This window comes from Lynx canadensis, chromosome A1 (genome assembly GCF_007474595.2).
Source record: "Lynx canadensis isolate LIC74 chromosome A1, mLynCan4.pri.v2, whole genome shotgun sequence".
NCBI lineage: Eukaryota > Metazoa > Chordata > Mammalia > Carnivora > Felidae > Lynx > Lynx canadensis.
In genome coordinates this window covers 239329652-239353591 of record NC_044303.2, presented here as the reverse complement: position 1 = coordinate 239353591, position 23940 = coordinate 239329652, and the positions used below count along the sequence as shown (strand labels likewise).

Below are 23940 nucleotides of genomic sequence, written 5' to 3'. Positions count from 1 at the left end.
CTGAGGCTCCCAAGGTCCTTGTCCGCCCCCTGCTGGCCACCCTGTTACTCGCCTGAGGGGCCTGGACGCTGCCCTCCAGCCCGGCGGACCCTGTCTGTCCAGAAGCTGCCAGCTTGTGTGGGAGCCCGCACCGGAGAGCCAGGTGCCGGCACCACACGCAGAAAGGTTCTGGAGACTCACAGATACACACAGCCCTGCACGGCCCCCTTGTGGGCGGTCACCACAGGCTGTGAGGGCAGCAGAGGCGGCCAGGCACAGGATCTCCCCTCCCGCTCTGTGTTGGGCGCCCTATGTGACCCATCCCTCCCCAGGCCTCGAAAGCCCGCTCCTGGTGAGCGGTGGGAGCCTGCCCTGGTGCCTCAACCAGCCCCTTGTCGAGGATGTGCCTGGCGGCACAGGGAGATGGGCAGTGTCACCCCCAGGACCCGACCCCCGAGAGGGACACCGGAAGTCCCCCAACCACCTGCGTAGATGGTCTTCCCTATGCGGTGAGCACCCCGCACCCCGCACCCCCACTCGCTGGGCTGAGGCTGTTCCAACATCCCCCCCACACCTCAGCTCGTTCAGGGTGCTTCCGCTAAGTGTGGTCCCGGCCTCCTTCCCTCCAGGACCCCGTGGTCAAAGGACCCCAGATGGGGGTCGTGAGAGACACACAGGGTGCCCGGTCAAACTGGAGTTTCAGATACATGCTGACTTTTATTTTGGTGAGGAGTCTTCCTCGCGTTGCTCGTGTTTACCTGACACTGAAGCGTCACGGGCACACTGCCCTGCCGGCCGCTGGGCCTGGCCATCCCACGCTCGCGGCGTGAGGTGGGGGTGCGGGCCGACAAAGCCGGCCGCGACCCCTCTGCGCTGCGGTGGCTTCAGGGTCCCTGCCAGCCTGCCTCTCCCAGGGCGTGTGAGATTTTCCAGTGCTCCCTGGGGACTCTGCCCCCAGGGAGGGAATTAGGCAGGAGCAAGGTAGTCACGTGCATGTTTTCATCATTTCTTACAGCCCACACGATCTCCTGCCAGGAAGGCGAGGGTGCCCCAGCCACGTGCTTCCAGGGTAGGCCTGGGCACCGCACAGGACGGAGGGGGTGCAGCGCCAGCCGCACAGCCCGTGACTCAGCGTCCAAGGACCCGTCCTCAGGACAGAACCCCCTCCCAGCACGAGAAGGCCAGCGACCCGAGGCAGAGAGGCCATCGGGGCCCAGACGGCGAAAGAAACCTGCACAGCCTTGTCTGCGTGTTTTCCGGCCCAGCCGGCGCCGGGGGTGGGCACGAGAAAGCCCCCAAACCTGGAGAGCAGAGCGAGAGAGCAAGCCAGTGTGCTGTCCCCGCTGGGAGCCTCCTGCAAGCCGTGCCCCGCACGGGTGACCCCAGGGCCTTTGCTTTTGCGGAAGGTACTTCTCCAGGACCATCACGAACGGGCCCCGTGGTGCGCGGCCAGCAGCTGTTCACTGGTCACCTCGAGGTCGCTCCATCCCCTGGGGTCTCCACCCCTTCAAGCACATCCTGCCTCCACTTCACCGGCTGTCCTCCCACCTCGTGGAAATCTGGACACAAACAGGCAAACAGAGGTCCGAGTCCAGGGGTGACCTGGAGCCTGCCCCCCATGCAGCCTCAGGGCACAGGACAGGACGACAGGACCCTGCCCACGGCCTTGGCGCCATCGGTCGACGGTCAAGACTTGACCAGTGACCGCTGCGCATGCAACCCAGAATTGGCCACGGAAAGCCAACTCCATCCCCTAACCAACCACACAGGAGGCAGTTTCCTCGTCCCTGCCGTCCCTGCATCCGCAGCGCCGCCCCCACCCCTGCCAGCCCCCGCCCTTCCGCTGTGACACTCTGCCAGTCCCCTGCCCGCCTGGGCGTGTCTGCCAGATCAGTGATGCGCCCACCCCGTCACCACAGCTCCCTCTGCCAGTGCCCGCCCCATGTCTTCTTCATGTCCAAGGTCCCATCTTGAATTTGCCACTGCCCCAGGGCCTTTGCACTGTCGCCTTTGGGCTGGACATCTGGGCAGCTTAGGGCACCTTTCTGGAAAGTGACCTTTGCACTCAAGGCCCTTCCTGCTTGCTCCTTGCTGCAGCATGTCATCTGAACTCACAAGGCTGAGGGGACGCGGCACCCCGCGCCGAGATCCGCCCCAGGTCTGCCCCCCAGCACCTGGCTGGGGGCCTGGCCCTCAGCAGGCGAGACCACGAAATGGATTCTGCCGGGCCGTCTCCCACTGCCGCTAAATCACACGTCCTTCGTGCAGGCTGGGTGACAGTCACCATGTCGGGGAGAGAAAACCTGGGGTGGAGCGCCACTCCCGGGGAAAAGCCCCAGCTTCCTTCTCCCCGTGACTACGGCCCGCGCCTGACCCTGTGGCCCGGACCCGCTGACCCCAGGGGGACCCCGGACCCAGCCCCCGCCCCGTCACCGCGCTCTTGTCACGGGCCCTGTCCGGGCTCCTCAGCCCGCCTGCTGCCCGTCCCCGGCCACGCTGTCCTGCCACAGGGGTGCCACGGTCCTGCAAAGTGGACCGGGAGCTCCTCGCAGGTGTGCGACGCCTCCCCAGACGCCCGTGGGCCGTGGGCGGCGGGGACCCCGTCCCCGGCGCGGGGGGCGCGCGGGGCTGCCTGGTTCCAGGGCCCGCCCTGAGCTCTCCGCCCCGAGTCCGGGCTCCCCCGCCCCGTCAGCCCGGCAAGAAGCGAGAGGCACGCGGCAGCTCACATGTGCGCCGGCGCACTGACCCCACAGCTGCCCCCGTCCCCAGACGCCGCGAAAGAGGCACGGAGCGCGTGTGCCCTCCTGCGGGAGCCCGCACACACGCTCTGGACGGTTGTCGTGCGCACGAAGGGCACGGAAACGCGGGCAGTCCGCGGCACGGCCCTCGGGGCTGCGTCCCGTCTTACTGCCGCACGCTCCGAACCCCGACGTCCCAACCAGGAGCCTCACCCCTGCTGGGTCTTACCGTCACGACTGCACTTCGAGGAAAGCATGTTTCCGAATAGGAGCCAAGCCCCAGGGACCCCGGGATAAGACAGCGGGTGGCCCGGCGTGAGCGCGGGCCGGAGGAGGCCGCTCGCTTCCGCTTCCGCTTCCGCTTCCGCTTCCGTAAACGCTGATTCGCAAACAGGCTCAGCTCCGCGGGCTCGCGCTCGGGAGCACGTCGGCCGGGGCTGCCCTCGTGGCTTCCGCGAGGAAGCCCACGGGGCCGTCCCGTGGGGTCCGTGTGAGCAGGCGGCGGATGCGGCTCTCCCCTCGGGGACGGCGGCCGGCCGGCGGCACCACACCGGTGGCTGCAGACACAGCAGCTGACCCAGCGCTTCCCAGGTGTCGGGTCAGGTCCCGGCCTCGCAGGCCCCTCCAGCACCCCTCGGCCTGCTCCGTCCGTCATCCACTCGCTGTGGGACACAGCTGTCCCCTCCCTGCTGGGGTCCAGCCTCTCCTCCAGGGACGGCGGCTGGACAAGGCCCCGGGAAGCCCTCGAGCAGGTGGTCCGCGGCGCTCGGCCGGGGCGGGGCTGGGGCTACTCGCCCCGTAGATGCGGACGGCGGGGCTGAGCCCCACGCCAGGAGCAGCCGGCATACAGGGCACCAGCCACAACGATGCCACCTGAGCGGGGCACGCCGAGCTTGTGCACCTCCTCCTGCGCCCCACCCTCTCCAGAAACGGCTCCCAGGCGAACCCAGCCCACCCCTCTGGCACCCCTGACAGGACGAGCACCCCGCGGCTGCTGGCACCCAGCCACATATGGGGTCTAACACCCGGGAGCCTGCTCTCGGGGCTCTGGAGCCACACGTCCCACAGCCAGGGGTCACAGAGCTGTGCTCCCTCTGGAGGCCCCGGGGTGGGGGTGGGGGGTCCCTCCTGCCTCTCCCTCGGGGCCTGGCCCTCCAACCTCTGCCTCCTCCTGGCGTGGTCTCTCCTGTGCATGCCTGTGTCTTCCTCTGTGTCTCTTGTGAGGACAGTGGTTATGGACTCAGGCCACCAGAGAACCCAGGATGACCTCTTCACCTCCACATCCTTAACTCAGTCACGTTGCAGAGACGCTTTTCCCAGCCAGGCCCATTCCCAGGCACCAGGGGCTAGGACGCAGACGTATCCTTTGGGGGCCATCATTCAGCCCCCCTGCTAGCCTCAAAACCAACACAAGATAAGGTCCAAACTTGGAGGTCTCTGGTTCCCAGGGAGGGGGCTCCAGGAGGGGCAGACCCCAAAGCTTCTCTGTGGCCTTCGGCACACAGTGGGACCATCTCGGACAGTGGGACAGGCTGGCAGGCCCCCCGGTGGCTGTCTGCTTGCCACTAACTCACCCAAAACGCATGGCTTTCTGCCACGGTCATAAAACACGTGTCCTCAGGGAGCAGCTTCGGGGCAGGAGACCAACCGTGCCCTGTCCCTATGGACCCCCACCTACCATCCGGCCTTTCAAAGGGGGACAGCTGAGGTCCTGAGCTTGGAAGGGCTGCCCGGGGTGGAGGGGCTCAGGCCAGCAACAGGTGCATCCTGGGACCCCCAACGGCCCCACAAGCCAGGCTCCACCCTCACCCTCGTGGGCCGGGCCCCGGGCAGGAGGAGGGAAGGAGTGCTTTCCCCGGCCTTCGCGGGGGCCTGGCAAGTCCCCCGTGGAGGGGAGCCGGGCTGGTGACAGCACCGTCCCCCGGGACCGTGACGCGTGGGCCCACACACAAAGCGGGGGCCGAGGGCAGCACGGGGTGGGGGTGGACAGGGCGGGAAGGCAGCCTCGTTCTCAGGAGGTCCCTTCCCCGAGCTGTGAGTGGGCAGAGGCAGTGAGGCCTGGCCCACCCAGGAGAGTGGCTCATCTCAGAGAAGTGGTCCCGATGGGTGGGCGCAGAGGAAAGGGGGCTCCACAGCATGGCCTGCTTGACCCCTCGGGCAGCCATTTCTACAACCCTGTCACCCCCCCACACACACACACACCCAGCAGCAAGCCTGCTTTTCTCCGGGGCAGCGTCATTTTACGTGGTTCTGTGAGCTCCTTCTGCCCCGCTGTCCGAGGGCGCACCTCATGCTGGCCCTCCGAACACTCAGGGGGAGGGGGCGGTGAGGTTTCCAGAGTGCTTTCTCCACGTCCCTAGAGCACAGTTCTGGTGCGTGTGACTCAGGCCACCGGTCCCAGAAGTGATCAGCTGAGAAGACCGGCCTCAGGTGCTAAGCGTGCTGGAACGTGCTAGAATCCACCAGCCCGCCCCTCTGCCTCCCAGAACAGACTTGAGTCTCAGTGCACCAAAGGCATGGGACAGGCCCAGGGGGGTGTCGGCAGAGGGGCTCGCTCCTCCCTGCATGGGTCAGCACCCCCCAGGAACCACCCTCACAAGACCCCCGAGAAGCACAGTTCTCAGCTGGGAGGACTCCAAGCCCACATCTACACTGGGTTGGGGAGCTCAGGGCGGTCACTCGGCCCAGGTTGGATCCACGGTGGGAGGGAACCCTGCAGAGAGCTGTGTGGGTGCGAGCAGGTTCATACTTCCTGCGGGCCACGGCGGGGGCAGCCAGACCCACAGGACCCTACAGCCCCCACCGGGGGGTGGGAGCCACAAGCCTGTGTGAGCTCATACAGGCCGTTCTCCTCAGGAGGCAGCCCCTGATCTTGGCTGCTTTTTCCCTCCCGGTGGCTCAGTGGGGGGTGTCCCTGGAGTCTCTTGGGGGCGACCCTAACCACTGGCCTGCATCCCCAGGACCCTCAGGAACAGCCCCAGGCCTGGTGGCGTCACCTGCTCCCCTCAAGCCCCTCCAGCAGCCCCCGAGGGAAGCCTGACACAGCAACACAGCCGGCCACCCCACTCTGTCTCTAGTCCAGGGGGACGGGGACACTCGGGTCTCCAGGCAACAAGAGGCAGCGAGGAGGAGCCCGGGGCCCTGGGGAGGGCTCAGGTGGCCTGCGGGGGAGGGGCAGGGGAGCCACAGGGAGGCGGCTGCAGGGACAGGCGTGTGCCTCGGTCCAGGTGAGGCAGTCCAGGAGCCCCCGGCCGGGGAGGGCGCAGGGTCCCTGTGCTGGCTGTGGCTCAGTGCCCTCGCGACGGACCACAATGGGGAGACTGCTCAGGGGAGCCACCGGGGGCACCAAGGAGGCTGAGCTGACACAGGCTGCACAGGCTGGCGGGGTAGACAGCACACAGGCTGAGAGTCCGAGAGCCGGGCGTGGGCAGGGCGCTTTCCCCCGAGGCCGGTATCCTCGGCGTGCGGAAGGCTCTGTTAACCTCCGAGCCATCAGCCCAGAGCCCGACGCGGGGCTCGAACTCCCGGACCGCGAGATCGTGACCCGGCTGAAGTCGGACGCTTAACCGACTGCGCCACCCAGGCGCCCCTGTTAACCTCCTCTTCAAGGACCCTCTCCGAGTGCGGTCACATGCTGGAGGATTTTGTGGGGACACAGTTCAGCCCTAACGCCGCCCCGCCTCCCTGCTGCCCTGCTCCATCGTCTGAATCCTGGAGCAGACGCTCTGGAGCTGTGGGTCTGGTCCGTGTCCTGCTGGGCCGGGCCCTCCGCGCCGGCCCGGCCGTGCGGTTCCGCGGCCACTCAGCACGTGTGGTTGGTTAAGTTTAAGTTCAACTTAGTTAAAAATTTGAATAATTTAAATCCAGCTCTTAGGTGGGCCCCAGCCACAGTCCACAGGTCCATGGCCACCTGTGGCCGGTGCCTGCCATCGGGGAGCCCGCGGCCTGTCGGGTAGCTCGGACCGGAGGACGGGGCACGAGGGTGGGCGGAAGGAGCGAAGGCGGGAAAGAATGACGGGCGAGTGAATGGCTCTCGGGCACCACACGGGGAGAGAGAAACCAGCTGTTTTGTCTCGGGCACCGTTACCGTGGACACCGTCAGGAGACTCCGAGAGCTGGGTCAGAGGCACACAGGAGCCGCCGGCCGCTGTTACCCTGGAGAGACCGCCATTCCCCGCACCACGCGGCCACAGTCACGCCACTCGGCCTCACCCGTCCCGCCCGCCCCTGGGCCCTGCCGGCCACCGAGGATGAGGACGGGCCCCTCACGCGGCCCCCGCGAGCTCCCCGGGCAGGCGCGGCCCCAACCGGGGGAGGGAGATCACCGTCTGCCTCCCGCTGTCCCCACCCTCCTCCCTCCCTCTCCTCTGTTCCCCTCCCTGAGCTCGCTGCCCAGAATACCAACCCCCAGCAGTGGACGCCCGGCCGGGAGGGGCCTCCACACGCCCCCCACCCCCCCCCCCAGCTCTTCTGGTGGCTTCTGCTCGTTGGGTCACGCGTGCAGAGCTCAGAACACACAAAAGCAGGTGGGCAGGAGGACAATAACAGGGACTCCACTCGGCCCGTCCCCGCCTCCGCGTGGTGCTGTGTCCCGTGCGCGTGCTCGGCAAGGCCATGAAGGGGCAGAGGGAGGCCCCGTCCTGTGCCAGACGCGGGGGCGGGCAGTCGGGAGAGAGCCCGTGTGTGACAGCCGTGCCCCAGGGAAAGCACCTCCCGGAAGGCAGAGTCCTCCACAGCCCAGGAAGGGGAGCCTCTGGAGCTCCAGAACATTCCGTGGCATTCTTCTCAAACGAAAACAGGAGAAATGTTGGGTCTCCGTCGATTTTCCCTGGGGTCCTCCTCGACACCCAGTCCCGCTTTTCCGCCTACAGTGCCCTGAACCTGCTCCCTGAGCTCAGGCAGTGCGGCCAGGCTCCATGCACACTGTCCTCACGGAGTGTGTCTGAAAGGACCCGCGGTCCCACCGAGGGGAGTCGAGGGGAGTGGAGCGACCTGAGGGAGGCTCCTGGTCATGCTCTGGGGCACCCCCAGCCACCTGGCCCCACCGAGTGAAACCCCCGCGTCCCCCACTCCAATCCGGACTCTAAATAGTCTCCAGCCAGGCCGTCCCACCTGCACCGCCCCCCGAATCCAACCACAGAGAGAAGAGGGTGCAGCCCAACCACGGGGCGAGGGGCAGACAGACCGCCCGCGGGCACCCGCAGAACGACGTCCAGGGAGGTCCGTCAAGCACAGCAGCTTGCCGTCCAGTGTGTGTGCGGGTCGGGGGAAGGGGGCGGATAACAGGACGGACGGGACACAGCGGGTGGCTGCCGTGCTCTTCTGAAGCGACCATCTGCGTGAACGGGAAAAACAGGCCCTCGCCTCCAACCCCCCCCCCCCCCGCAGCCCTTCCCTCCTTTCCGGAGCGGCCACGCAGCCACGCAGCCACGCAACCACGCTGTCTCCTCTCCGAGTCCCCGAATCCCAGCAGAGCCTCCGAAGCTCGCGAAGCACGTGTCCAACCACTTGAAACTGACCCCGTGACACCAGCGTCGGCCACAAGCATGACAGAGGAGCGAGTCACCAGCTCTGGGGCACGGCTCGGAGCACGGACCCAGAGCGCCTAACAGGACTGGTAAATAAACGTGTAGCCTTTTGCTGCGGACTCGCCGAGGGCTGGAAGCCTCCTTGTTCAAGCTTTGTGTCCTGGGGGCTTTATAAGGGCTTCCTTCAACACTCAGGGCCAGAGAATGAAGGCACTTGTGCTCCGAAAAAGCATTTCCGTTAAGAGATAAAGTTTGAAAGAACATATGCACCACGATTCATCCCCATGTGCACGCACGTGCGTGTGCACACAGATACACAGAGGCGGCCTGGAAGAGGCTTTTTCATAGCGACTATTTCTGAGGCCTTTTTCTTTCCATTCTTGTGATGGTTCATTCGATGTCTCAACTTGCCTGGGCCACAGTGCCCAGATTATTAGGTCACACATTATTCTGGGTGTTTCTGTGAAGATGCTTTTTGGATGAGATTAACACTGAAAGTGGGGAGCTTTGAGTAAAGCGGTCCGGTCCCCCCGCCTCCAGACATGGGTGGGCCTCGTCTAATCAGTCAAAGGCCTACATAGAACCGAAGCTGACCTCCCCAGGCAGGAAGGACTCCTGCCAGCAGACGGCCTGTGGGCACGACAGCCCTTCCTTGGGTCTCCTGCCTGCTGTCCACCCTGAAGATTTCAGACTCACCAAGGCACAGCTGCATGAACAATCCAACTCGTCAAAATAAATCCCCGTCTTTCTCTCTATACACACATCCTGTTGGTTCCACTTCTCTGTGGGCCCCAACTACGAAAGTTACCACATTTCCCCAGGTGCCTATAGTGAGCATCACGGCTCCACCACAGTTTTTAGGGAACTTTTCAGAGCACTTGATGCCCTGAAGCGCCCACTCGGCCCACTGGGGGTGGCACCAGGCCTGGGGCTGCTGCAGGAAGGAGGGCTCGGGCTCCCTGTGCCCAGCGAGGACTGGGGGCCGCGTCTGCCCGGCTCCTGATGGCATCATGCGGGAGTCTCCACCAGGAGGCAAAGCTCTGCCGCCCGCCCTGCAGGCAGGAGAGACCTCACACGTGCACACACGCCCCCACACACGTGCACACACCCCTGCACACATGCCTGCATACACTCGGGCACACACGCCTGCATGCATGCACACCTGCACACACGCGCACCGCACACAAGTACGCACACACACCCGCACGCCCTGCCTGTGGCTGAGACACAGCACGACAACCCAGGGGGCCATCTGGGGGGGCTGCCTGCCTCCTGTGTGTGTGTGGGGGGGGTCTCAGGTTCCTCCAGGGGCAGGAAGCTGGGTCCCTGATCCCCAGCAAGGCCAACTCTGAGGCAAAAACCAGTAAGTGCTGCATCTGGAAGGGGAAAGTGCAGGCAGCAGCCGCTGTCCCCATTTCTAAGGACAGGCCACCCAAGCTGAGCCAAAGGCAGACCACCCGGTGCCCTGCACCCGCCCTTCCTTCAGAGGAGAACTAGAGAACTCCTGCTTCGGGGCATTCAGGATAGCAGGGCGAGGGGCTGTGGGCCTCCTGGCCAAGAGTGCTGTCCCCCCTGTGTCCGGGGTGGGGGTGGGGGGCTTCCCCACTGGGTGGTCGGGGCCCAGGGCTCCTTCTTGGTCCCTGGAGGAGCGGGCTGGGGGCAGGGCAGTATGGGAGTTGGTGGGGGGGGGGGGGTCGTCCCGGGCCCACAGCTCCTCCCCACAGGGCGGCAAGCCAAACTCTCCTGGGTGCTGCTTGAAACAGGAAGGTCCCTGCACAAAAATATCTCCTGCCAAAGTCCTGAGGTCACACCTTGCAGAGAGTAATTTAGATGAGAATGGGCTCACCCCTGGGAGAGCTGGCTGGCGAGAATTGATTTAATCAAAGCTGCCTCTCAGGCCTCCTCCCCCACTCCTCGGAAATCCGGAGCCCCTGTCTCTGCAAGGGGCGGGTGGGGGAGGGGATGAATTTGGTTTCCTCTCACCCTCCTCTCCGGTTTGCTTTTCTCATAGGTGTTTTTTTTTTTTTTTTTTACTGCGGTAAAATATATATAACATGAAGCTAAAAACTTGCAGCCAAGGTCTTTACGGTTCAGCTGCTGGGCAGCCACCTCCTCGGCGGCCCCTCTTCCTGAACTCTGTCCCCACGAAACACTCTCTCTCCAGCCCCTCCTGGGGCCTGGCGCCCGCCGTCCGGCCCTCCTGGGACTCCTCCTGGGACCTCCCATGTGGACACTCATGTGTCTCAGCTCCCAGGGCACCGTCCCCCACGTCCATCCCTGTGGTAGCAGGTGCCAGGATATCCCTCCTTCTCAAGGCTGCAAATAGTCCTGTGCGTGGAGGGACCGTGTCTTCCTCACCCATCGTTCCCTCGACAAGACATCTGGGGTGTTTCCACGTTTTTGTCTGCCGTGAACCTGGGCGTACGAACCTGTCCAAGTCTCTGCTTTCAGACGCTCCGGATGCGTGGCCAGGAGCGGGGTCCCTGCGCCACACGGTCACTCTGTGTTTAGCGTTTTGAGGAATCGCCACACTGTACAGCAGGTGCACGGTCTCGGTCCCCACCGGCGGCGCCCAGCGTTCTGATTTCTCACGGCCTCGCCAACACCTGCTTCTGTCTCTTTTGTATCGTAGCCACTCAAATGGGCACGAGGCGGCACCTTTTTGTGATTTTGATTTTGATGTCCTTAACGGTCGGTGATGTTGGGCGTTCTTTCCATGTGCTTACCGGACATTCTTATAAAGTCCGTTCAATGCTTCTCCTCATTGTTTAAACTGCTCTTTGCTGTTGTCAGTTGTGAGAGTTCTTCGTATATTCTGGATATTAATCCCTCATCAGATACACCGTCTGCAAACATTGCCTCCCAATCTATGGGTGCTTTGGATAGTGTCCTTTGACGCATGTTTGCATGTTTTAACCCTGTGCTTGTAGCTGCCTCTTGCCTTTTGCCACCCCCCCCCCTACATATTTGTATGGTAGCCAACATCCCTGGACACACTTGTGGAACCCCCAGCCCGAGCCCACGTTTGCACGGCGGAGCCCTTGCTCACAGGGACAGGCCTGGGTGGGAGGGGAGGCGAGGGCAGAGCAGCTGGGCGCCCGGGGAAGGCCCTGTGCACAGGGCAGTCCTGGGCAGAATGGGGGCTCCCGCCGGGGTCCTGGGCCTGCCTGCACCGCCCCCTAGTGGGTTAACTGAATACAGACTTATCATGTAATTTTTTTTAAAAAAGTTTATTTATTTATTTTGAGAGACAGACAGAGAGAGTGAGCAGGGGAGGGGCAGAGAGAGACGGAGAGGGAGAGTCCCAAGCAGGCTCCGTGCTGTCTGCACAGAGCCTGACATGGGGCTCGACATGGGGCTCGACTTCACAAACCATAAGATCATGACCAGAGCCGAAACCAAGAGCCAGACGCCTAACCGACTGAGCCCCTCCCAGGCGCCCCATCATGTAATTTTTGATGTTTAAAGAGAATTGGTGTCTCCAAATCCACGACACCACCCCACAGAGAAGCCAAACTGGGCATAAGTAGCAAAGGAGGGAAGTGACGACATGCCCTGAGAAACCACCAAGGTGAGAATTCTCTGGCCAGTGACTAAGCCGAGCGTGCTCTGGGCAGCGCTGCTCCCTGAGAGCTGGGGGCGGCTCCCAGGTCTACACGACGGCCGCGCGCCATGAAATATTTAAGTAAAGAGAAAACAGAGTGTGCCCAGCGGGTGGCGGGTTCTCTGACACCAGAGCTAGGCAGCCCGCGCCCTGGGCTCCGGCTCAGCCTGCCTTCCCCGGCAGCTGAGGGCATCGCCAGGCCTCCTTCCCGACGAGAAAGTTCAGCCAGGGAAATGGGACTTTCCCCTGAAACGTCCCTAGAGCAGAAACCCATGACCCAGGTGTGAAGTTGCACCGAGTGTAGACGCGCCTTCTGGGGTTGGGGGGTGGTGGAGGTGTGCCCTCCTGGGGTCCAGGAAGAGGGCCCAGGCCAGAGGGTGGCCTGGGGAGCCTGTTCCCTGGGGACAGCGGTGTCTGGGACCAGCACCTGGCAGAGGCTGGGCCAGCAGCGTGCCCGAGCACACTCCCGTCCTCGTCCCGCGGCTCCGCCCGGAGCCCTTGCAAGGCTGGGCGGTCAAACCCTCACCTCCTCCTGAGCAAGAAAGAGCCAAAACACACAGACGCGGACACAGACACACGCACACAACACACACACGCAGATGCACAAACGCACACGACACCCTGCAGCTGTCCTTCCGAGGCTCTGCAGGACTCTAACGCCCAACATCAGCTTCAGAGAAACAGAGAGGTCAGCTTTGCCGCGGGGGGAAACGGGCCTCTGCCGGCTCCGAGGGCAAACGCTAGGGCGAGGGTCCGCCTGACTCGGGGAAGCCCTGGGCTGCCCCCCCCCCCACCCCCGGGAGCACTGGCTCAGGGCAGCCCACGGAGGTGAGTGGTGGGGCGGGATGACCTCTCCAGAGACTCTCAGCGTCAGGCCTTTGTCTGATGGCCCCAGACCTGCAAACCGGTCCAGACTGGAGACAGGGAGGTGGCTGACGGGAGTCTGGCCCCTGGGGAGCCAGGCTGAGCTCCGAGGAGTGTGGCCCTAGGTTGGAGGGGCAGGCCTGTGGCTGTGCCTCCCCGAGGCCAACTTTGCTGGCCAACACTCTCTCCCTGTCTCCCTGCCCTTCCGGCTGTGGGCGGTGTCCCATGGCCTCGGGGTCTCCATTCTGGATGTGGGGCCGCTGTGCGATCCCAGAAAGGAACTGCGCCAGGAGCTGGCACCACAGCTTTCCTGGGGACAGGGGCACAGCCCTAATTCAGCCACCTCACCTTCTGGTACCGCGGCCCTGTCACTGCCCAGTTACACTCTCCCGCCTGGTGTGCCTGGAACAGCGGTGCGGCCGGGCCGGGAAGGGCGGGCCGGCAGGCCTCTCACCCCAGCTCCCGCCCCAACACAAAGCCCTGCCGCCCGCAGAAGGCTAAGGAGACTCGGGGAGCCGGGGTGTACCGGGGAAAGGCTGGCTGAGCCCGGGGCACAGGGACGGGGCGCCAGGACTGGGGTTTTGTCCTGTCCCGTGGCGGAGAGAAGGGACACCCCGCCGACGTGCCCGTTCTGCACAAGTGCACCAGGGCAAACTCACTGGAGGGGAGCCAGTCTAAGGGCAAAGTCGGAGGCTCAGCCTGGCGGGTTCCTGCTCCGGCTCCAGGGGGCACGACGGTGACTGACGCAGTTGGGGAGCCTCTGAGCCTGGAGGCTGCCACCCTCCAAGGGTCAGAAAGTTCCCCTGGGTCACAAGGAGAAGTGGGAGGGCGACTCGGGACCAGCGCCCGCCCGCAAAGGCGCACCGGCAAACCGAGTTGCTTTTTACGCTCAGTGCACATTGTCATGGGCAGCGTCAGATAATCGGTCTTTTGTCCCCCCCCCCCCCCCCCCGCCGGGGAGGGCACAACGGTGCCTTTGATCCCAACGGTGCCGCACACCGCTGGAGCCCGATTGTGGACCCAGCGTCAGCCTGGGGACCAGAGCTCAGAACCGTTGCCGCACCTGAGGGCTGAGGTGGGCGGAGGGGGTGGAGGGGGTGGCTCAGCCCCCAGGTGGGGGGAGGGGGGAGGTCTGACCCACAGGAAGAGGGGGAGGTGTGTGAGGGCGAATTCTAAGGTCAGGCGGGTGTCCCTGGCCCCAAACAGCCCCCTGCCTGCCATCTACCGCGTCAAGGACCCTGGTGAAATGCCCTCTCCCGCGTCAGCGTGAGGGTAACAGTATCAGTCGCCCGAGGAAGGTGACCTGAGCACGTCTGGCAACAGACCCTCTCCCCAGGGGGCACCGGCCAGCATACTGGCCACCCAGGGCAAGGGGCAGAGGGGGCCAGAAGGGGCAGTGAGGTACTGGGAGGACCCGGACGGTCAGTTTGACCCGGGGCCACGTCCCTGCCCGGGGTGGCGGGACCTGGGCCCTGCTGGGCAGAACAGCTCCACGCAGGACGGTGCCCACTGAGAGTCCACGTTCCGGCCACACGGCCTCCAAGGCCCCAGTTCCTGTGGGGAAAACCGTGGCGGGGCCTCGGGGTCCCCCGGGGTGGGGAGTGGAGACCGGGCTCTCTCAGAGGCCACACCGCAGGCTGCCTGCCGCTGCTGGGGGCGTGGGGGTGGGGGGGGCTCTTTCCTCACTCGTGCTGTCCCAGGTCCCCCGGTCTCTACTGACCTCAACTGTCACAGCGATTTCCCTTTTCCCTCAGAACAGAGGGACAGTGCGGCCCCAGAAACAGTTAGCAGCTCTGACCCCTACTAACCCATGAACAGGAACAGCAGAGTCACTGCTCACAGAGAAAACAAGCCGGGGCTCCCGAGGGCTCCCGGGTTAGCAGGGAAACCGTGGGGGAGGGCCCTGCCTGGCCCACAGCAGGAGCCCAAACAATGGCTCCCCGGGTAAGAGGCTGACGGGGAGGGAGCGGGACCTGAGAACCCGCGGCCACCAGAGTGACAAGTGTCATGGCGACCCCTGATGGAGACACACCCCAGCGCCCACCACGTGTCCTACCGCCAGGGTCTCGGGGGTCTCGGTCTCGAGAGAGAGGGCATCTGCAACCTGTGTGCACACGGAGTGCCCGCCACTCCCGAGGGCCGCCCGCTCGGGTCTCATCCTAACGTTAAAGGTCCCGAGTCAACAAAGGCCTTGCTGGGAAAGAATCTGAAATCTCCGCTCTCTGTTTGGAGCTGGTCCTCACCGTGAGCGCAGGCCAGGCTCTCCTGTAATATCCTCCCCGCTGGGGGCCGGACTGAGGCCCTTCTGCCCAGAAGCCCACGGACCCCCGTTGACCTGCAGGAAACCTCAGACCCGGCACCTGAGAAGCCGCAGGTCGTCGGGACATCAGCCCAGAGGTGGAGGCCACGCAGTCCAGCAGGGCTGGGTGCCCCCAGGAGCGGCCTGAGGCTGGAGGGCAAGGCCTGTCCTCCCCCTCTGCCCCCTCCCCCACCCAGGGCTGTGGGCTGCCAGGAGGGGCCCTGTCCGTACACCCCAACACACCGACGGCCGAGCCGGGACCACCCGGGGGCTCGCTAGCACTTCGCGACGCCACAGCACCGCCCTCAAAACCCAAGGAAAGTCGCTGGTACAGGCTAGATGATTAAAGGCGAGGGAGTGCGGGGCCCACGGGGAAGAGGACACAAGCCTAGGGACTGACCAGAGGGCCGTGGGGTTCTAGAAACACAGCTCTGACCCAGGCCTCCCTGACCCTGGGCCGTCTTCACTCCGAGGAGGGGCCCAGCATTTCCCCGGCGGTCTCCAGGCGCCCCAACTCGGCCTCCGCACTCCAACGTGACTTCCCTGGACGCTCCGCGCTCCGGAGGCAACGAGGTCAGAGGATGCCAGGAGCTATCACCCGTCAATCCCCGCCCCCCCCCCCGCCCCGACAATGGCCCCAGGGACGCACACCGCCCTCCAGGACGCACGACAGGGCAGAAAGGCGGCATCGGGGCCACAGCCACGGTCCCCAGAGGAGCGCGCGGGGCACGCGCCACACCAGCTCGACCCCAGCGCTGACGCCGCCGCCACCGCGGCTGTCCCCAAGGCCGGCGCTCCGTCAGCGCTCCCGCAGCCCCGGCCGGCGCACAGACGAGGTGGCCGGGCGCCCTCGGTGGGCGTCCCCGCGGGCCGGCACCTACCGTAGCGGCTCGGCTCGCGGCAGTAGCGCAGGATGGGAAGCGCGTCAACCCTCGGCGACTCGGGGGCGGCTGCGGGGTCGAGGTCCGCGGCCCGGCCGGGGCTGGGGAGATGGTCGCCGCCGCCCTCGGGCCTGGGCCCCGCGTCCCCCGCCCTGCTCGCCGCGGGGGTCACCATGAATCGTTGGGACATGGTGGCCCGAGCGCCAGCACCAGCCTCCTGGTCCCCGGGCGCAGCCAAAGCTGAGGGACTCGAGCCCCGCCAGTGCGCCCGCGGGCGGGGCCCGGGTCCGCGCGGGGAGGGCGGGGGCGGGGCGGGGCGGGGACGGGGCCCTGGTCCGCGAGGGGAGGCGGGGCCCGGGTCCGCGAGGGGAGGGCGGGGGCGGGGCCGTGGGGGGGGCGGGGCCCGGGTCCGCGAGGGGAGGGCGGGGCGGGGCCGTGGGGGGGCGGGGCCCGGGTGCGCGCGTGGGGGCCGGGGTCGGGGCAGCGGTGGGGGCGGGGCGGGCTCTAGGGGTAGAGCCCCCCCTCGGGGACCCGGGAGGCGGCGGGGCGCGGGAGTAGGGGACCCGGCGGCGGTGCGCAGCGGAGAGGGGTGGCCGCAGGGACAGCTAGGAGCGGGGGCTTCAGGCGCGGTCACCGGGGAAAGGGGCACATTGGCTTCGTGAGACACGGAAGTCTTGATCTCCAAGCCAATATGTCCCTTCAGAACAGCAGAGCCTTGGGGGTCTGTCTGCAAGGCCCTGGAGACACCCCTCGCCCAAACCAGGCCGCAGGGGTCAGCGCCAGGGCCTGGGAAACACAGGAGGTCTCCTTCTGGTCTGGGACGGTGACCACCCCAGAAGCAGACGGGCCAGTCGGGGACCACTCACAATGAGGCCAGGGCCAGAGTTTCCTGGAGTGGGCGAGGGTGGAGGCATCCTGGACTGAGGGTCTCGGGGAGGGACCCCCTGGCCTGGCGTGCCCCCATCCCCTGCCCCCATCCCCCTGACTCTGACCTTTGGGGTGTTCAGCGCTTGGCCCGGGGAGGTCGGTCTCGGTGGGGCAGCTGGCCTCAGCCGCGGACTCCTACCGGGATGGAGCGGAGCTGAGGAGGAGGAGGCGGAGGCGAGGCCTGGGAACAGTGGCCAGGAAACTTGGGGAAAACTAGCCCGTGTGTTTCTGGGCGCCTGCAATGCACCAAACCCGCCACAGGTTAATTCTGTGTTAATACTGCTACCACTTCATCTTTCAGGAAAGCACTTTACAATTTTCACTGTCTCTTTTAAAATGTTTATTTCTGAGAGAGCGCACGCACGTGTTGGGGAGGGGCCAAGAGAGAAGGAGACAGAGGATCCCAAGCAGGGTCCGCACTGAAGACAGGCAGCAGGTCACCCGGCTCAGACTCAGGGACCAATGAGATGGTGACCTGAGCCGAAGTTGGATGCTTAGCCAGCTGAGCCACTCAGGTGCCCCTATTCAACGTGTTTTGTACGTCTATTTGTTCAACAGATATCCCTGCCACTTTGAAGCACACATGCTGAAAGGGAGGCAGAGATCAGAGCTGTGATGGAGAAACGAAGGGTCTAGAAAGGTGATATTGTAAATGGGGCGGGCATCCAGATGATCTCTGAGCAGCGACTTAAAGAAGGCCAGTGATCAGCTGTGTGTGATTTCTACTCATTTGCCTCATGGCCCATGATAGCTGCTCCTGGTCCAGCCATCATATTTGTATTCCAGCAGCAGAGGGAGGAGACAAGAGAAGGGCAGTTAGTTAGACAAGAGAAGGGCAGTTGTGTTCAGAAGAACACAACTCAGAAGTCACACACGGTACCTGTGCTTGACCCGAGAGCCAGAACTTAGTCATATGGCCACATTTGCCCGTGAAGCAGGCTGGGAAATGTCCCTGCTGAGGTCTGGGGGGCTCTGTTAATGAGGAATAATGAAAGGTTAGGCATTAGGGGCACCGTGAGCACAGGAGGAAAGAAAGACCCAAGGTTTTGGATGTTGAGAACTCCTTTCGGCACCCACCCTCTCCTTACTTCCCCCACCACCACTCACGTGGCACAGAGGGGACAGCAGGGGCCTGAGTCCTCACCCTGGAAGGCACACCTGGGCACACCTGGCCACCGCATCCCATTCCTGGACAACCTCCTTGGGCTCATCTGGGTGCTCTGGAGGCCGTCCAGGCGAGGGGAGGGGTCTCCACAGACCCCGGTTCTCCGGCACAGACGGGGACCGCAGCCCTGCCCCTCCCCCACCGTTCTCAGCCAATATTTTCTAGGCCCTTTCCGCCCATTCTACTTTTGCCCAAGATGAGCATTTGAGTTATTTGGGGGAAGTTTCACCCCAATACATTTATGCTTTGGTTGAAAAGGCACCCGACCTATATAAGTAACTTCGCTGCCCCAGGGCCCCCGAGAGCCAGGGCCGGTATGAGGCCCTGCCTGCCCGCTCCCCCAGCCCAACCCTGGGCCCCACGCTCAGCCATGAGCACAGACGGGGCCACACGTGGGGCCCAGGGGCCCAGCCACGAAGGCTGGTCGGGCCCAGGCCCAGCAGCCGCGTCCCCGACCCGGCTGAGCCGTGCAGTCCTGGGCCGTGGCTGGTGGTCCACGCTGGGCAGGCCGGGCCTGTGCAGCGAGGGGTCTGGGCCACGTGGCACAAGCCACCACCGTGAGAAGGAGCCGCTCCAGGCCTTCCTCCGCACCTTTACCGCAGGGCCCTGAGCGTGAGCCACGTGGACAGCCTGATCTGATGCCCGTCCCCCCGCAGCTCAGGCGCTAACCCTTCCCGTCCACCCCCAGCCTGCATCATTTTGAACAGAACCTCAGCCATCAGAGAGTCTCCCCTGTAAATATTCCGCTGGTGAAAATGAACCGAAGCGGAGCCTGGAGACCGGGAGGCGAGGCGGGCAGCCAGCCAGGTCCCAGCATCAGCACAGTCGCTGGCCCGGCCGGAGGAAGGCGTCCACAGCGTCTCCTCCAGGAAAGCGGCCGACGGGAATCCGAGGACACCCTGAGCTCCGCTTTTCTCCAGAAAACAGCTCCTCCCACCCCCCTCCACAAAATAAAGGTGCTCCCCCTTGTCGGTCGGACTCGCGTCCCATCTCGCTCCAGCTGGCAAGTCCTGAGCCGTAGTTCCCTGCTGTTCCTGGATAAACCCTTCCTCAAACATTCGAGTCCCATTAACCTACGGTGTTACTCCTTCCGGGTGCACAGTAGTCATCGGTCACTTCCGTACAGCACCCTGCGCTCGTCTCAAGGACAGTCCCTAATCCCGTCACCTATTTCCACCCCCACCTCCCCCCTGGTGACCAGCCTTCTCTGCAGTTAAGAGTCTGTTTTTTGCTTGTCTCTTTTCCCTTTGTTATTCGTTTGTTTCTTAAATTCCACATATGAGTGAAATCATATGATACTTGTCTTTCTCCGACTTATCTCGCTCAGCATAATACCCTCCAGCTTCGTCCACGTCGTTGCAAATGGCAAGATTTCATTCCTTTTGATTGCCGAGTAATCCTCCGTTGTATGTATAAAGCACATCTTCTTGGTCCATTCATCCGTCGATGGACATTGGGGCTCTTTCCATACTTTGGCTACTGTCGATGGTGCTGCTATAAGCATTGGGGTCCACGTACCCCTTTGAATCGGCATTTTTATGTCCTTTGGATAAATTCCTAGTAGTGCAATTGCTGGGCCATGGGGTAGTTCTATTTTTAACTTTTTGAGGAACCTCCACACTGTTCTCCAGAGTGGCTGCACCAGTTTGCATTCCCACCAGCAGTGCAGGAGGGCTCCCCTTTCTCCACATCCTCGCCAACATCTGTTGCTTCCTGTGTTATTAGTTTTAGCCATTCTGACAGGGGTGAGGTGGTATCTCATTGTGGTTTTGATTTGTGTTTCCCTGATGACGAGGGATGTTGAGCATCTTTTCATGTCTGTTAGCCATCTGGATATCTTCTGTGGGGAAATGTCTGTTCATGTCTTCTGCCCATTTCTTCTTTTTTTTTTTTTAACGTTTATTTATTTTTGAGACACAGAGAGACAGAGTGAGCAGGGGAGGGGCAGAGAGAGAGGGAGACACAGAATCCGAAGCAGCTCCAGGCCCCGAGCTGTCAGCACAGAGCCCGACGCAGGGCTCAAACCCACCAACTTCCAGATCATGACCTGAGCAGAAGTCGGATGCTTAACCAACTGAGCCACCCAGGCCATGTTTCTGCCCATATTCTAACTGGATTATTTGGCTTTGGGGGTGTTGAGTTTGAGAAGTTCTTTATAGATTTTGGATACTAACCCTTTATCAGATACGGCATCTGCAAATGTCTCCTCCCATTCCGTAGGCTGCCTTTTGGTTTTGTTGATTGTTTCCTTCGCTGTGCAGAAGCTGTTTATCTCGATGAGGTCCCAGTAGTTCACGTTTGCTTTTGTTTCCCGCGTCCTCTGGACACATGTCACGTGTAAGAAGTCGTGCTGCCGAGGTCAGAGAGATTACTTCCTGTTTTCTCCTCTAGGGTTTTCATGGTTTCCAGGCTCACATTTAGGTGTTTAATCTGTTTTGAGTTTATTTTTTGTGCATGGCGTGTGGAAGTCGTCCAGGCTCATTCTTCTGCGCGTCGCTGTCCAGTTTTCCCAGCACCTTTCTTGCAGAGAATGTCTTTTCCTCATTGTATGCTCTCTCCCGCTTTGTCGAAGATTAACTGACCACGTGAGCACGGGTTTCCAAATAAACCCATTTTTGCTGGAAGAATAACTGACTTTTATTTTTCAGGCTCCAAGATTCGTGGCGCAAACCCTGCCCCCAACCCGTGAACCGTCATTCTCAAACAGCCAGCTGGAGGTCGAGCCTCCCGGGCTCGATGATGGAGGGCGACAAGATCCCACTTGGGATCCAGGCTCCGGGGAAAGCGGGGCACCACCTTTGTGTGAAAGGCACCGTCCTCTTGTGAGAGCAGGGAGCCCCCCTCATTCCTGCAGGGGGGTGGGAGGGAAGGGACGTGGCGGCCACTCTGGGGTGTTCTCGGGTTCCCCCAGGGGGCTCGGAGGCTGTGGGATCCGATTTCCCTCTGCTCCTTCGCTTTTTAAATGCTGCCTGGCCTTCCTGGGCCCAGTCCTGGTTCCCACAACGGCGCCCACCCACCCTCCCCAAGAGGCACAGGAAGCCTCCCGTGTGCTCTGGGCGGGCCTCCACAAACGGGCTCCTTTCGGGGTGCCCGGAACCGTGTGCTGAAGGGCTCTGGCCGGTGCACATGCTGGGTCCAAGGCGGCCAGCTCGGGCTAACTCCGCCGACATCACCCGCCCTCCTTCCCTCTGTGGCCCCAGGGGCTGGTTTCCATTCTCACCCTGTCACAGACTCACCGGGAGAGTTTGGCCGATGGTTCCGCAGACACCGCCCCCTGCCCGCCTCTCCCAGGGTCAGGGGCCGCACTGCCCCTGTGGTGCTGGGCCAGACAGGCGGCTCGCTCGGGCCGATGGTGCGTCAGGTGGGACTCGACCTCTTCTGTCACCACAAGGAGAACACTCCTGGCTGGCCTCTGCCCTCGGAGGGGGAAGAACCCAGAACAGCCCCAGAGCCAGCCTGAAGATTGGGGCAGGCTGGGCAGCCACGGACTGGGCCCCGGCTGGCCCGGCCACGCAGGCCCGAGGGGGTAGTCACAGCGCTGGGCGGAACGGCTAAGTGACACCCCAGGAAAATCCTCGCGAAGGCTGGGTTTCCTCCCGTTTGGAAAGAGAATTGGGAGGGCACCTTCCGCACAGGCCTGGTGCGGAGGTGAAGTGTCTCGGGTCACGGGAACTCATTGCACAGCACCGGTGACCACTGCTCCCGTCACCCACTCTATACGCGGCCGGGACCGGATGGGCCCACGGGCCACTGGCCGTGTCCCGACTCCGTGAAGAGCGCGGTGCGATGTCCTGGCTCGGAGCCTGTGTATGGGGTGGCTGTCACGCGTGCCCTGCTGCGGGGAAGTCCCGATTCCTGCTGCAGCCCGCGGTCACTCGCCATCGGGAGCTCGAGGGACAGATGCGGTGAGCGGGCACTGGGGCAAAGCTGGGGGCGAAGGGCGGGGTGGCCGGTGCTGGGCGTGTGCCGGGGAGTGTTCACACTCAAGACCCAGGTGGCGGCAGGGAGGGTCTAACCAATAACCCACCCTCTCCCCGCCCCTTCCCCCCCCCCCCCACTGACTTTGAAGGATGCTTCCTGGCTGAAGGGTCCACACTGTACCAACAAAGGATCTGTCGGCCATCTGGGGGAGACAGAGCCGGGCCCCATACACACGGGGTCCCCAGGACAACCTATGGGGAGTTGTATTTCTTTTGGTGTCACTTCCCCACTTTTTAACGCCCACCAAGAGGTCCCCTGCGTGCTTGTTTGATGGCTCCCGCCAACCCAGCACACCTTCTTGGACAGAAGCAGCTGAGCGTGGCCCTTGGTTCTCCCAGGAGACACTTCTGTGTTAGTTCCCGCTTTGCTTCCGCATCCAGGATGGCATACGGTGCCTCTAACTTTCCTAAACCAACATGGAATGATGGCTAGATGGATGGCGGATGGATGTATGATGAAGGGATATATGGATGGATGGGTGGATGGATGGGGAGTGGGCGGAAGGGTGGAGAGATGATGGAGGGAGGGCGGGAGGGCTGACGGATGGATAGGGGAAGGGATAATAGAGGAGGAGGATGGTGGGTGAATGGCTGGCTGGCTGGAGGAATGGAGGGATGATGAATGGTGGATGGAAGGATAATAGAAGCATGGGTAAATGTCTGGAACTTCCTTACAGAAGGGCTGACATTCAGTGAATATTCATTCTCGGTAGTATTTTCTTCTGGAAAGTGTTGGGATGGCTACTGCCTGCCCTCCATCCTCAGGGCTATTTGGCTTAACTTTTGTGTCTCCCTTGAATTGTGTGCTAAGGTAGGTTAAACCCTCAAGGAGTTTAGTCTAGCCAAAGAGAGGGGAAAGAAGAAAGGTAAGGAACCAGGCACATGGGAGGCACATGTGGCAGGATTCTGCTGGGGAAGATGCCGGGACTGGCTCCAGACATGGTGAGCTGTCTCTAAGGCTGGCTGGGATCATCTGATGGGAACGGATAGAAGGCAAAGCCAGGGGCTGGGGGAGGCCACACAGGAGCACATGGGAGGGGCAGTTGAGCCGCAGGCAGTGGCCCCGTTGCCCTCCAGCCCTACGGCCATCCCTTCTTGTCATCCTACCCCGCTGGGGGAGCCTGGGTCTGTCCAGATGCCTACCTCGCTGGATGGACTCCCGCAGGTGCTCGCAATCTGAGCCTATCTCTGTAGCCCCAACCAGACCCGCCCTCTTGCTTTTGCCGGATCTTGGTGTGGATGGATGGCAAGCATCTAGACAATGAGCCGTGGGGGTGGATGTGAGGGGCAAGGATGGGAGAAAGAGGAATTGCTTTCTGGGAACGATTTCTGTGGGGCTAGGTGACGATGTTCCAGCTAGAGTGGCGGTCTCCTCTTCCGGCCCAAGGCAGGGGTGTGGAAACCCCTGTGCCTGGGTATGTGGTCCATGTGCTTATACCCTGTGGCTAGCACAGTGGGTGGTACCCTGGGCGTTATTTGGGCTCATTCAGCAGCAGTGTCGGTGCTGTGGGGGTCAAGCTGGGTAGGTCAGCCCAGGTTCTGAAATTAGTGTCGGGGGATCCCAGGATCAAGATGCTCAGACGGCCCCATGATGGACACCTTGTACCTCTCCTGCCTGGAAGCCCCCGTCCCCACCCTGGCCACGTTGCTCCCAGGTCACTGGGTCGGCACTTGGCCGTGGGCCCCTCTCTATGGTGAGACCTGCCCCACTTGGACGTGTAAACACGGAAACTTGGGCCACCCGACCTGCTGCCTTGCTCAGCATAGTGACCCGATCCCCTTGGGCTCCTTTGGTCCCTCGGTCCCCTGGGAGGTCAGGTTTCCTGGGCTGCACATCTCAGCCTCTCAGACGAGGGGTGCCTGGGGTAACCTTGGCTCTGGGCCTTCCCAAGCTACTTCCCAAGGTTTGGGGCCCCTAGTGTGTCAGAGCCTGTGGCCCTCAAGCTTCAAGGGGCTGCAGATCCCAGTTGGATTT

The 23940-nt window shown here is 63.0% G+C and overlaps 1 protein-coding gene across 1 annotated transcript in view; it reads right to left on the bottom strand.

Annotated features, from left to right (window-relative positions):
- The window catches only part of SLC12A7 (solute carrier family 12 member 7), a 67782-nt gene extending 51699 nt beyond the window's left edge, over nucleotides 1-16083 (bottom strand). The window contains exon 1 of the mRNA XM_030333179.1: nucleotides 15894-16083. Coding sequence (XP_030189039.1) covers nucleotides 15894-16083 — 190 coding nt within the window. The remainder of the gene's footprint in view (nucleotides 1-15893) is intronic.
- Nucleotides 16084-23940: the final 7857 nt, after the last annotated feature.